Genomic DNA, 14,295 nt, shown 5'->3' on the forward strand with positions numbered 1-14,295 from the left:
AAATAATATATTATGAAATTAATTAATTATATGTGTGTATGTGTTCGAAAATGAAATAAATTAAAAAAAATATTTGGTAATATTTAGAGGATATGAGTTGAAAATGAAATAAATTAAAGAAATAGAGTATTTGGTAATATTTAGAGGATATGGGTTGGAGAAGGTGTTTGAAAATAGAGATCATGGATCTCTATTTTGGAGGATAGATGATGAAAAATAGAGGATATGGATTGGAGATGGCCTTAATCCCCTCAAAGTCTAGTGTGTATTAATACGAGGAGATGCGTTGAAGAGGCTTCATTCCATAGAAAATGATTGAACCATTTATTTTTTAGTAGGTCTCTTGTGAGACGGTTTTACGAATCTTTATCTGTGAGATGAGTCAACTCTACCGATATTCATAATAAAAAATAATACTCTTAGCATAAAAAGTAATATTTTTCATGAATGACTCAAATAAGAGATCCGACTCACAAAATATGATCCGTGAGACCGTCTCACACAAATTTTTTTCCTTTATTTTTTCCGGTTGTAATATTTTGTTTCAACTCATAAAATAGAAAGGAAAACATTAAAGGGAAACTTATTGTTGCCCCCACCTCAAATTAATTCTTTTGTCACCATTGATTTATTCCAACAAAAATTGGTACACCTACCTTCTTTTTTCCTCCCTCCAATGGGGACCAATTTCTCCCATTGTCACAACACATAGTTTTCCCGAAGAAATTGCCAATTATTCCCTTCAAATTTTTTAAAAAAATTGAAAAACAAAATTTACAAATAAACTTTATATTATATCTTTATTTAATAAAAGTAATCACATGTTTTCGAAGACGTAGTAAATAAATTTATATTGATAAAAAAATTCTACTGAACTATATATATAAATCAACCGAAAAAAAGAAATGAACTGTGTATAATTAAAAGTAAGGGAGTAATTAAAGAACTCTAAGGCTACGTTTGGTACGAAAGATTAGGTAGATTTATAGTTTTTTAACCCAACTAATCTCATGTTTGGTAGGATTTTTATTTAACCATTCGTCATATTTTTTCAATTTTACCCTTCTCCTATATCCAAATTCACCACCATTTCCCGCCGCCGGCTGACAACCGCCAACTGCGGGCCGCCGGCCGCCGCCGAAATGGGTGGACAATTTTGTCAATTCATCGAAAGATTCTTAATTATCTCATTCTTAACGATCATATCTAACATAATATTATTTTATCATTATATAATATATTTCTACTTCAATAGTTCTTTTTATCATTTCTCTCTTGATCATTTCATAATTTTGGACATATCCTAAGAGAAATATCACCGTGATAGACTTATTCAATGATTACGAGATTTGAATCAGCCAGACTGACTAGTCCATGAATCTGGTATCCCTAAAGCACAAGAAATTTGACAATCGACCTCTCGGCGAGGTTAAGTGACAAGGCCCACGTCTAAGAGAGGCATTTTATAAGATTCCTTTAACAATGCTATCCAACGAGAATGAATGCACTGGCGTGGCCCCTTCGTGCCTTTCAATGTAAAAAAGTTAGGCACACCTCATTGAAGGCTACGGTCAAAAATACGAACAAAATTTCGTACACACAAGGAGCTTTGCACAATTCACATTGCAGTTCACATAAAAATAGAGAGACTGAACCCCTGCATCAACCCTATTGCAAATTCTTTAGTTTCAAGTAAAATATCCTTGCGGCTGGTATGGTGTTCAATGTACTCATCGGAGCGATCCAACCTATGTTTCGTAATTGGATCGAGGCTGTCAATTCGAGCTAGCATTGAGCAAGGCAAGGAGTCGGGACAGTCTTAGCTACAATCTCTGCCCTTACCTGAGTATCTTCCAACTCGTCTGAAAACAGAATAGTCATCTCTTTTCAAAGGAATAAGAGTGAAGGATAATGGACGTCATTTTATGAATACATTTCATCGCCTGGAATCAACGAGCGTCTGGCAACACGGGTTCTACTTTCCCTCTTATCATTTGGATCGGAGAATTTATGCAGGAAATCGGGTAAACATGTTCTACCATTAGTTCCATAACTTGGGTTCAAGTGCGCTCATATCTAGTCTGTTATATCAAGACAATCGGTTGTATGTCACAATTAAAACATTTTTGTTTGAAAGAAGTCACATATGTTTTGCAGGTCAAGTTCCATTTAATGCAACATTATATGCATATGGTTTTTTCCTTCCATAATAAAGAGTTGGGTGAGGGGGGGGGTCCCTACCACGTTTTCTATGTCCAACAGCTAGCAAAAAGGAAGGGATCTTCCCATTTACAAACAAACAGGTAGATAGATACACACATGATCATCCCCACAGAAACTACTCGGGAGTAAATTAAAACGGTTCGGGAGAATCTATAGCAACCTCCTCTCGCAGGGTCGTTGTTTCAGTGGCATCTGATTTGCTCTCATCTTTGTTAACAGGGAAACCGAAATTCTCAAATAGACCCTGTAGCGTTACAACGTCGGCGTGTGGTTAGTGAACTTTTGAATGATGTCATGAGTGAAGGATTAGGATATATTAGCACAAGCTTACCAATGCATCATTAATTGCGTAAGCCACACAGTAGTGCTCCTGCAAATAAGCAATATCGGGTTTAGATAAATGTTTAAGAAACGTTTAAGTGACCATAAAGGGTCATATATCATCCATTTACATCAATAAAATGCAAGAAACTGGTTCTCACGAGTGGTCAACTACTTAGATTTTAGAGTGCATTTGGATGTAAAGATTTGAAAGAAGCCATGTATGATACCGAAAAAAAAAGGTGTCATCATTGGTGTCAGGTTGCTTAGAGCATGGTCTAGACACGGGCGGGTGTCGTTCTCAGGAGTTCGACAGACGAGGATTAGGAGTTTTGATAACAGCAATAACACTTTGATAAAATTGAATACAAAGACCCAACTCAAATTTCAGATGCAGTTTAATTCATGAAACATGCAGCGACTAGAAGTGCTAAGTGGACGTGCAAGCTCAGATATCTAAAGTGATTTTATTTTCAGGTCACTCGAACACCATTTAAAACGTTAATTTTGGTAACAGTAGAATAGTAAAGCGCATCTAATCTTGAAATTATGGGAGAAGACTTCATCTCTACCACTGGGATAAATTAATCTCATAGCATCCTCTTCAAAAGACGTATTTTTCTCGAATAGAAAAAGGATGATAAAACTACTTTATTTTTGTCACAACAGAAAAGCAATAAAACACTTGCCTGCATCATGTACCACTCTTCAAATTCATCGAACAATTCTAGTCGTTCAATCCTAATTAAAAGAAAAATGAGAATAATTAAAAAGTATATGCATGTGCGTTCAACCTCCCAAAATAAAGATAAAAAGAAGAGAAAATGCACACAGAAAGAATAAACCTTTAGAACTTAGATAAAGACACTTTACAAACTCAAAAACAAAAGAGGGTTTCTAACGAAGTCATGGAACCCTTCGAAACTTTTTGGTTTCGGATTAGAATACTTCTTCGTTGAACAGATCACAAAGAGATACTAATATACATAAATGAGTCCCAGCGAAATTCTGAAATAAAGTTGGGTCCTTACAACTGTACCTCATTAATTTGAATTTTTTACACTTATTTTATAAAACTCTTGTAGTTGTTTTGGGCCTTTTGGCGAGGTCAATAATATCAAGATCATAGAGTCATCCACCACCAACAGAAATAATTACGTTCAACAACACAGCAAACATGCCTAAACGGGCTAAACCTTTGCAGCCTCAAGAATAAAGCACCATCCTAGAGGCCGTGACATCAACTCAAACTAAAAGATTACATCTCAGCATTCAAATGAAAATCGATAACAAGGCAAACATGGTGTATACCAACTCTGGAAAATGTGCAAACTCAAAGAAACATACTTCCCAAATCATGACTTCTAATATGTCTCATCCACATCAATCAATCTCATTCTTTCCAAATTCTTAAACCGACTATATACTGGTGAACAATAAGTTGATTACAAGTGCATGCATCCATCCAAGGAAACATCATTTTCACATTATAACAAGGCAAACATGGTGTAAAATAACAACTCCGGAAAATGTGCAACCTCAAGGAATTAACTTGCCCATAATTTCTTCAAAGACCAGAGCTTAGTACAACAGATCGACACCTACAATTTAAGTTCAGCCTACACCATCAACGAATTACTTCAATCTAAATGATGTAAACCATAAAGAATACATAACAGCACCATAAATTAAATCAAATGAAAGGAAGACAGTTAACAATTCAAATATAGCACAAAATTCATCTTAGGACTTAGATAATACATCTGCTTTTTACATAGCACAAATACCAAAGTAACAATACAGCAACACAGGTTACAACATTCGTAATTCATGCAAGCTAAAAAATGATGTACCTGCGCCTTTCTTGGACTTCAATAAAAGAACTGTAAACTCTCAACATGTCCCAGGCCACGGCACTCTACAAATAATTATCAGTGTCAGATATTACTATATGAGTACTTAAAGCTATGTAACAATTCAAACAAAATCCAATGTAGTTCAAATATAACCAACTACTGTACAATGAGACAAAAAAATTTAATGTCTTTCCATGTAATATTGAGGGACAACATATTTTTCAACACTCAAGTCAAAACAAAGGTAATATTTGTTATATTTTTTGCGCTATCTGAAAAACCGTGTTTAGGGGGATTATACTGGGAAATATAATGTATGTTCAGTTATCTTCTGAAGGTGGTATTTTTCCTGTATATATCCTGTTATACAAGAATTTATTGGATTCATGATGTCACATCATATATTAGTAATTTTAATGGCGAGTCTAGTATTTTAAGATTTTAAATAAAACATGACAGTAACAGAGTTTTTTGCGGAATCCAGTTAAAAATAGTTTATATGTCGGAAGAAATGAAAATGTGACTGACCATATAATTTCGAGAGATTGAAAAGGAAATGGTGTTGTAAAGTTGGTTTTATTTGGGGATAATGAAAATGTTTTTTATAAAATGAATTCAAACAGGGTCCTAATCACTGCTCACGTGACACAGTGAGAATACCTGCCATCCATGATCGAGAAAAAGTCTTTCCTTTGCATGCAAAGTTGGAGTATCGTAAATGCCCAACAGTGCACATCCTCGACTCTGAATAAAAAACAGCATCAGCAACTCCAAAGCAACACGTTTTCAATTGACATGACATAAACGAAAGGCTATGGTCCTTTGTTAAGAATGAAGACGAATACACGACTTTCGAAAATAGATGCCCAAAGAAAATGATTGAAAAAAGGTTCCACATTGAAAACAAAGCCAGAATGAGATAGAACACTCGAAATTACAGCTTTCATCTGATAAATGTAAAGGGCCATCCATCAGAAGGTAAAACTGTTTCTTACTCCTGTCTTTTATCATTTTGGAATGAGAATACTCATTTTAAAATTTACTCAACAGAATAAATAGTTGGACGCTCCTTGCAGTTCTGACGAATAAAAAATGCTGGTACCAAACAAAGAGTTACAGACAGCCAACTAAAATGCAATGTGCAGTTCTTTTTGCTAGCGTTATAATCTTTCAAAATATTTGTGTATCTAGAGTATCTCATAGTGATAGCCCCAAACTGTCTCCAGAACATGGCATCCTGAATTTCTTTTCCAGAAGCAATAAATATATTTCAACCAAATGAGCATTAAAAAGGAATTTCAACTTATGCCATCGTTAGCAAAATAATGGGCTGTATATGAGGTTGATGGGGTAGCAAAAAAGATTTGGTTGGACAAGTGGGCAGGTTCAGGATGCAAATCTTTGCAGTGACAACTGATGCTGCTAATAAAAGCACGCATCTTCAATGTTCTCTTCCTCTTTCTCAGCATTTAACTAAGCTCCAACATCTCCAAAACAAATTAAGGAGAAAACGTAATTGCAAAGAAAAAATAGAACCAGCCATGTAATGGAGAATGGAGCCATGACTAATACTGATTCCGAGCAAAGGAAATCTATAAAACAAGGTAATGTTGCAATACCTCCAGATTTCTGATCATCTGTTGCCCAAAAGCATCATCAGGATGAATCTATTGTTAGCACAAATGTAATGTCAGTTCATTGGAGTCTGAAGAGAATCTAAGAAAACTAAGTTAATAGAAGAAAACCAATACCTGCTCGTACAAGAAAAATACAGCTGTAGAAAATGTTCTAGAAGCCCAACTGATTATAGCACGGCTCGACTCTGGATCTATGTATATCAGAACGCATTCTGCAATTATAAATGTCGGCAAACTGATAACAGCATCAGGACAGAACTTAATCATCCACTAAATCTTAAAATGGAAAATTGATGAAGTGATAAAAATGAGCACTGGGATAAAATCATACAAAAAGATGGGGAAAATAAACCAAAACCAGAAAAAAAACTCCCAAGATGAATTAGGAACTGCACTGGACAAATCCATATTTCAGAACTTTCATATGCATTGGGGATTTTCAAGTCACAAGGGGTGTGTGCATGTCTATAATTAATATCTTCCAGTGGTAAATCATCAACTAATATTAATGATGCAAAAATCACTAAAAAAAAACCAAAATTGCTGGGCATTGGCCATCACAATCATCAGATTCAGAGGATGGGTTGGTTGGAGGGTGGAAGTCAAGTGTGGGCTGATATGGAAGCAGTTAATTGTTCAAAGCCTGCGTTTAACTTGACAAGGTGTGCACCCCTTCAGTATCAGTGAGCCTGGTGTCTTCGAGCGCATCTGTCTTGAGCATGATGATCCTTGATCCAGAGGTGCACCTTTAACAACACCGGTTGCAATACCAAACAGACAGAGCTGACAAGATCACTACAGCATGAACATGCAGCAACGGAGACCACTTGAGAACCCACTTAACAGTCCAATTACACCTTTGACTAATTCAGAGGAGCGTTAGCTAGGTCAAAATGTTGTTCGTCGTCACAAGCATTAATCCGAAACTATTTGGGATCACAAGAATTAGGCACAATAACTCTAGGTATGGTATTGTAATATAAAAAATATAAACAGAAACTACTGTCAGGAAATCGGGAAAATAAAATGAATGTGGAACATGTAATGCTTGACTGGTTAGAGAAAACAAAGAGCTGTGGGTGGTTAACTAAAAAAATTAATTGAAGTAAATACACGTACCTTGGATCGATATTAGCTAGAGAAATGATATCATCCAATTTTTGTATTTCACGCAAGTCAACAGGAAGTAGTTTGTAGTGATTGGCAAGCACTTCACCTTTCTCTGAAGAAAATCAGGAAGGAGATAAACAGAGGGTATTTACAATCATAGCAACTGAAAAGCAACCAAGTCTTCCAATATGATGAATCCATCAAGTAGAAATCACATTAGGATAAAAAAAATCTAAATGCATAATCGTATCAACGAGCCAAACTGTCATCAAAGACTGCCAAAGAACATCTCAAAGACTTTCGAATGACAAGCGCATGAGATTAGTTGTGATAAAAATGCAAAAATTTTAAAATCAGGACTACAGAAGCATTTTGCTGGAAAAACAATCTCAAAACGAAAGCCACGTGATTGTGACATTATAGTCAAATCTCAGTAAGGGAATTTTGAACTAGACAAATTATAACTAGGGTAGTAAGTTCTATCCCCCAAACTTTGGTGTGAGACATTTCATTCTAACAAGTTCCTGTAGCCAACATATCATGATTGAGCTCTCTAACATGCCAAGCCTGGCAACATTTGCCAAAGCTTGAAAGAATCACTTTCTGTGGATGATGAGTAAAACTTAGAAGTTAAACAACATTCTTCAAAATAATTGGCTACAGATCAACTACAGAAAACTCAATTTTAAATGGGAAAGCTACTCAAAAAATACCACAATCTAAGACAAAGTATGACCCATCTAAGTGTGACAAGCTGCGTTAAATCTTCCAAGTATTCTTGTTAATGCAGAGAAGCCTCGTGACAGGCGCTGCACATGGCAACCCAAAGAGCAAAGAATATCAAATACTATCAGATGCATGTTGGCCAAGGTTGCACACAATTACATAACTAGCTCATTGCATTAAAGTGTATCAACACCACAATAAATCATAGATTCTGAATCATTTTGATAACAAGTATTTCCATTTTATGAAAAATAGAAGGTGTTCCACATCACAGAATGGAAGAAAAAAGAAAGGGGAAAAGGAAAGCATTTTGAACTGCATGCCTCACATCTGAAACATGAAGGAAGCGATTTTCCTCGTCTTCGTTTCTTTGAAATTTTTTTGGCAAGTTTTATAATCATTATTTCATTCAAGATAGTTTTTTAGCGCCAAAAAAGATATGTCGTAGATTGATCAGCTATGCCTGACAGGAGAACATTAATTTTTGAAAACTCAAGTCTTGGCATCAGTAAATCATTACATACCCTGAGAGATTGTCACATCTTCACCAACCAAGTTCCTCAACTGAATAGAATTTTCGATGAGGGCAGCTTTCTTACCAGTCACCTAGCAAGTGGGTGCACATAAATATGAAAGGAGAGCATCACAAGACAGAACAAAAACTTTTTAAAAAATATTAAAATAGTAAGTTTACCCCTTTTTTTTACCATTATGAGATTATAATTAGTTAATTAAACACGAAAGATGGTAGCAACTAGTAAGTATAAATAAATTAAAAATGTCGACTAGATGAATTTTTCCGTGGATAAACAGAATCTATTCTCACAAAAGTTTAAATACACACACTATTTATGTGAGAGGAACTTTTTTGTGTGTGTGTGTGGATAGAGAGGAAAAGGGTGGGGGTTCGGGGCAAAGGGGGTAAGGAGACAGTTAATACTGGAATTTAACAATTAATAATGGAATTCTACCTCTTTGAAATCAAGTTCCACGAATAGGTAAGGTGCTTTTCCTTCATCCTGTTAAAGTAAACAGTACATTTTATAAACCGATAAAAATTTTCAAATAAGACTGGTCAAATTTTTTTAGAATTGATTCCTACTATTTACCAAGCAAACTTTAGATGTATATGAAGACATGTGGAAGCATTCACAATAGCTTTCAGAGGAGCTTAATATTACATAGGAGTTGTTCTCTCACAAATTCAAAGTGCATTCTGTGGACTTCTAAAAAACATAAGTTGACAGCTCCAAAAACTGAATGATCTCAGACGCTTTCGTCTTGATTTAATAGTAAAATAATCTCTAGCATATGAGGTGTTTTCTGTGCTCAACAAAATTATACAGTCTCTGTGTGTGTAAGTAGCTGCCTTCAACCAACAAGTGGTTGGACCTAGAAGAGAATAAAGAACCATCGGCAGATAGCAAGACAACAGAAAACCAAATGTGCTCATAAGTGTGAAAAAGTAATACTTGTGAAAAAGCAATAGCATTGCATGAAATGGGATGTGAATGGCTTGCATATTTAGAAACAAGCAGCTGGTGTGATGTATCAAAAGCACTCATAGACTGCAAGAAATGTAAGTTAACACGTGTTTGAGTTGAAAAGATGGGTACATGAACTGTTCAAGACAATAACTAGTCTATAAACCGGATATTCTCACGTGAAAACCCAAGCACCTGCAGCTGAAAAAAGGTAGTATCAAAGCCAGCTCCCAGTGACAATATTTGCTTCTTGGAATTGCCTTTCTCGTCAGTGTCTATTTCGCAATGAAGAAACTGGTAGAGAAGCTTCCTTAGTGCAGCGTATCGTGCAAAATACCCTTTACACATAATACGCAAAGGCCAAACAATAGTTCAGTTAATGAAAGGTTATATACTACAGAAAAATCCTATGTCAAAACGGGATTTGAAAACAGCCAAAAAATCATACCACGGTTGATTATTGGGGATCGTCTTACTGGCCTTTTAACAAACAAATGGACATAGTCATCCGTCATGTATCCCTTTTTAACGCAAGACCTGAATACAGCGAAATCGAAGATTTTTAATACCCTCACAATCAAAATACTGCCGCTTACGCTAAAAAAAAAAAAAGAAAATTCCCACCCGATATATTCTATACGGTGTTTCACGGAAATATGAGAAAAAACGATACCAAGGAATTGAGATAAATAAATAAAGCCTACAGCTTGCTGGCGGATGCGTCGTCGTTGGTGGCTTGAACTGCCGCTCTGTTGCTCCGCCCATCGGCCGCCGGATTCGCCATCGAACTTAACAACGAGCAAAAATTTTAGGTTTCGTTTGGATGTAATTTTTTCATGAATTAGTCTTTTGAGATATTTTTTCGGGGTTTTTTAATAAATAATTTAATTTTTAAAACATATTTCCAAAATAATTTAAAAAAAAATTTCGAAATTACTGCAATTCGTGTTTACAAAGCACTAAACTATGATCCATGCGGAGCATGGTCCGCGCTTCGTAAACACGGACGCTCGCACACGTGGAGCGTGTCCGTGCTTACGAAACACGGACGCTCCAACATGGACGCTCCACGTGCGATAGTTCGTTCTTACAATGCACGGACTCTGTATATTATATTATTTTTTTCACGTACTTTATTTTGTCTTTTTTCTTTTACCTTTCACGTGAATTCTGAATTTCTGATTTCTGAATGTTCACGTGAAGTTCAATAATTGAAATCTAAATATTCTTCAGCATTTTTCGTCTATATAATTGTTGTGAACTTCAACGAATGAGTTATCAATTTCCTCTTTGAATCTACATAAATTTTCTCTCAAATTTCATTGGCTAAATGCCTAACATCGATGTACTCTTATATTTTGGTGGTAATGTAGTTATCGATAATGGATCAGTTGAATATAACATTCTATTTGTTAAAACGATACGAGTATTACGATCTATTAATTTGTTGGAGTTGGTTAAAGTTGTGCATAAGATGTTAGGAATCGATCCAACGAATTTTTCTCTGAACTTGTCAACAAAATATTCATTTATGGAGAGATCATCTTGGCATGAAATTCAAGTCAATCTCGTTTATGGATATATATTCATTTTGGTTTTAATCGGTTATGAAAATTAATTTGGTCGGTTCGGTTATGGATAAATATTTCGGTTCGGTTTGGTTATGACTAATTCAGTTACCGACTGAATGCTCACCCTCAGCTCTGACCACCAACCACAACCTAATTTTTCAGCACGTAGGTCTTGTTGAGCTCTATAATTTTTGTATACATAGTTTACGGGAAATCAATCGATTTTGCTCAGAATTCATATTTTCATAATGATTTTCAAGGAGTTTTGGTTGCCAGAAAATGCCTAATTCCGATTACCTTTTGGGACTTTGGCTGAAACTCTGGTACAAAAACAGTGTGTGTGATTGAAAAACAAAGATCAAAGTGACTCCAATTCAACCAAAGAAACATGCATAGATATCTTTAATTCTTCATTAAAAATTCATAACAAATAGTATAATGGTCAAATTCCAAAACTTGAACAATAAGCAAAAAATATGTTCTTAATAGTTCGTATGACGCTAAATCCTAAAAACGTAGTGGCACGTTGGTACACGTGCCATCTCGCCGGCGTGTGTATGATCTCCGGCACTTTGGCATTTCAAAATGTTTTTCAAAAATGTTTTGATAGCAAGAAAAGGCGTTCCGGCCACCTTTGGATGATGGATCGAACTTTTCTTTTTGTAAACTTGTCAACACAACAAACAACATTTACTCATTTTGTAAGTACAAAATCCATCGGGACATAAAAAACTAAAGGCTCGAATATGCTACTTTGCCATTGCTTTTACGAAAAATTTCCAACAAATGATCTTCGAGGAGTTGATTTTTTCTGTTTTTCGGAAAATCTTAGTTTATGATTTTAAGACACCTCCATCACCGATTGTTTTTGGGGTAAGAGTGAGATGATACACTATTTTTCCAGATTTTTTATGAAAGGATTGTGATTTTTTGGGTGAATTTTTTCTTATTTTCACTCTATTTTCTATCTCTATGTTCTAAGTGACTTTTCAGAACTAAAATATGATGATTTTTTGATAACTCGAAGTTACTAAATAGGCATAATTGCATGTTTTTGGGTTTTCCAGTGTCTGTTATATACTAATATAATATTACGATTATTTTTATTATGGCTATTTATTTAGTGTTACTATTGTTATTTTTATCAGTATTAATGTAGTTATGATTATGATTATCTTTATTTTGGATGAATTTGTTTATATTTGATATCCCCGGATTGAGGATGGGCTTGGCCCGCTCTCGGTAGTTCCGTCGATCGGGGAGGTCAGCCGACCTCCCACACCGAGCTCCCATGCCGACCTCCCAAGATGATGCCGAGCCGACCTCCCAAGATGATGCCGAGCCGACCTCCCAAATTATGATATCAGTGTGATTGGAAGCATCTCGGCCGAGCTCCCACGCCGAGCTCCCGTAAGGTTCAGACTTCAGGTAGGCTCGTACCTACGAGAGCTCTTACTCAAGCATTAACGCGTAGCCCACAGAAATCAAAGCCTATTAAAAATCTAAACAAATATGGCACAATATCTAACCAAATCTGGCACAAGATATACTCAAATCTTTCAAGATTCTGAGGATCTAAACCTACCAAATCAATACTCTATCGTTTCCCTATAAATACCAGATTTCGTTCACTGTTTATGCATTCATATATTCACATTCTCTCAGCACACACATTACTCTCTCTCAGTTCTCTGTTATCTGACTTGAGCGTCGAAGGGGCTACGCCGGAACAATCTTCCGGCCCCCTTCTAACACTCCTGTTTGTACTTCTAGATTTTGAAGGACCGATCCGAGCTCCCCAAGCGAAGATCCGACCTCCCAACTACCATCGCGGATTTCAGCAATATCAATATTCACGAACTATCATGACACATAGTCCTATATTAAATTACCATCTTTAAATATTATATTCGAGTATATAATTTATTTGTTGAGATATATTTGTATTATACTATTATTTAATAATTTTAAATATTTTAATAAAAATACGATGATATATTTTTTAATCAATAAAATATATTATTTTAAATTAATCAAAAAGAAATTAAACAATTGTAAAAATAAAAATGTGTATCTAATTAAAGTAATAAAAATAATTGGACTTAAAAGAAATTCAGGTTAAGGTAAAAATTTATTATCTAGTTGGATCATATACTAATTAAATCATTTACAAACGTTCAAGTATCTATTTGTTTATATATAAATAGTTCATGTATAAAAACTCCGAGTACTAATAAGAGGCTTACACTATGTTGCACCCGAATAAAACTTCAGGTGCAAGATAACCCTCAAATTATGGGAAGCCCACTCCAAACAAGACGTTGCATCTGGAGAGCTAGTGGGGTGAGCCGACTCACCTTTTTGGCGGATCAACTTGACCTATATTGTGATGAGATGAGCCCTAACAAGACGAACTAATTTTATGTATAATTTGAGATAGACTTAGCCATTGTTTGCACAGATTGGGGGCGGATTGAGAAACTTCAAAATTTATTTTATATGTGCGATACGATCGGTTCGGGCTAAAGCATTTTGACATCTATAGTCCAATATGCCCAGAGTGTAGGGATGACAATTTTCTCCGAACCCGTTGGAGGATCCGATACCCGACCCGAATAGAAGAGGGTATGGATGAATTTTTATACTCGATTAAATAATTGGGTAATTGGGTATGTGGATTTTCGGGTTCGGGTATGGAGGCAGGTTTGATATAATCCGACCCATACCCGACCTGAACACCCGTTTAAATTAATATATATATATATATATATATTTATGTATGTATATATGTATATATATAGTAATTATATTTATTTATATTAAAGATTCATCTTCTCAAATCCAAGTAAATCGATACTTTTTCTTTTCTCTTCTCTTTCACTTTCGCTTTTACGTTTCAAGGTTTTACTGCTATTTAATTTTTTCATTCAATTTCTCGTCTTCTTCGTTGGTAAGTTTATTCTATGTTTAACTTTAAAAATTGAAAATACTTTATTTTTGTTGAATTACGTACTTTTGTTCAACTAATATAAACTATTTTTAATATTTTGTTATTTTTTCTATAAAGTTTATTTTGCAAATTTTTATCATTAATAATATTTCTTATTTTTCATTTAAATAATTTTTAAAATATTCATAACTTGATTGAAGCAATTTAAATTTGAAAAAATTCAATTGTATATGATAATAGGGTATTTGAGTAGGGTATGTGTATTCGATAATCCGATGGGTATGGAAACGAAGATGAAATTGAATACCGATGGGTATAGAGATGAATTTAATAGATGGATATGGACATGGATGTATGAAATTCGACCCATACCCTACCCATTTGCCATCCCTACCAGAGTGCCGTGTGAGGGCGTAA

At 35.1% G+C, this 14,295-nt stretch overlaps 1 protein-coding gene across 4 annotated transcripts; it reads right to left on the reverse strand.

Moving 5' to 3' along the window:
* Positions 1-2,168: 2,168 nt before the first annotated feature.
* Positions 2,169-10,215, reverse strand: LOC142517874 (leucine carboxyl methyltransferase 1 homolog). Of its 4 annotated transcripts, none has more exons than XM_075620364.1 (13): positions 10,062-10,215; positions 9,806-9,894; positions 9,553-9,695; positions 8,845-8,892; positions 8,398-8,479; positions 7,157-7,259; positions 6,152-6,272; positions 6,020-6,067; positions 5,061-5,144; positions 4,398-4,462; positions 3,234-3,285; positions 2,555-2,593; positions 2,169-2,467 (listed from the first exon to the last, which is right to left on the reverse strand). In XM_075620364.1, the coding sequence occupies exons 1-13, from the start codon at positions 10,139-10,141 to the stop codon at positions 2,354-2,356; spliced, it is 1,068 nt and encodes a 355-aa protein (XP_075476479.1). In that variant the 5' UTR covers positions 10,142-10,215; the 3' UTR covers positions 2,169-2,353. The 4 variants fall into 4 exon arrangements, 2 of the variants coding, with proteins under 2 accessions (XP_075476479.1, XP_075476481.1); XR_012813415.1 differs by lacking the exon at positions 2,169-2,467 and adding an exon at positions 4,083-4,145 and having other exon boundaries at positions 2,549-2,593; XR_012813414.1 differs by lacking the exon at positions 2,169-2,467 and adding an exon at positions 4,083-4,163 and having other exon boundaries at positions 2,549-2,593.
* Positions 10,216-14,295: the final 4,080 nt, after the last annotated feature.

This window comes from Primulina tabacum, chromosome 11 (genome assembly GCF_025594145.1).
Source record: "Primulina tabacum isolate GXHZ01 chromosome 11, ASM2559414v2, whole genome shotgun sequence".
NCBI classification, from domain to species: Eukaryota; Viridiplantae; Streptophyta; class Magnoliopsida; order Lamiales; family Gesneriaceae; genus Primulina; species Primulina tabacum.

What these genes read in the sequence shown, in the direction of transcription:
- LOC142517874 (XM_075620364.1), bottom strand. Translation starts at nt 10,141, where the DNA reads ATGGCGAATCCGGCGGCCGATGGGCGGAGCAACAGAGCGGCAGTTCAA. An exon ending in CTACCTTTTTTCAGCTGCAG is followed by an intron (nt 8,893 to 9,552) that starts GTGCTTGGGTTT and finishes TTACTTTAACAG; the next exon opens with GATGAAGGAAAAGCACCTTA. An exon ending in ACGCAATTAATGATGCATTG is followed by an intron (nt 2,468 to 2,554) that starts GTAAGCTTGTGC and finishes GTAACGCTACAG; the next exon opens with GGTCTATTTGAGAATTTCGG.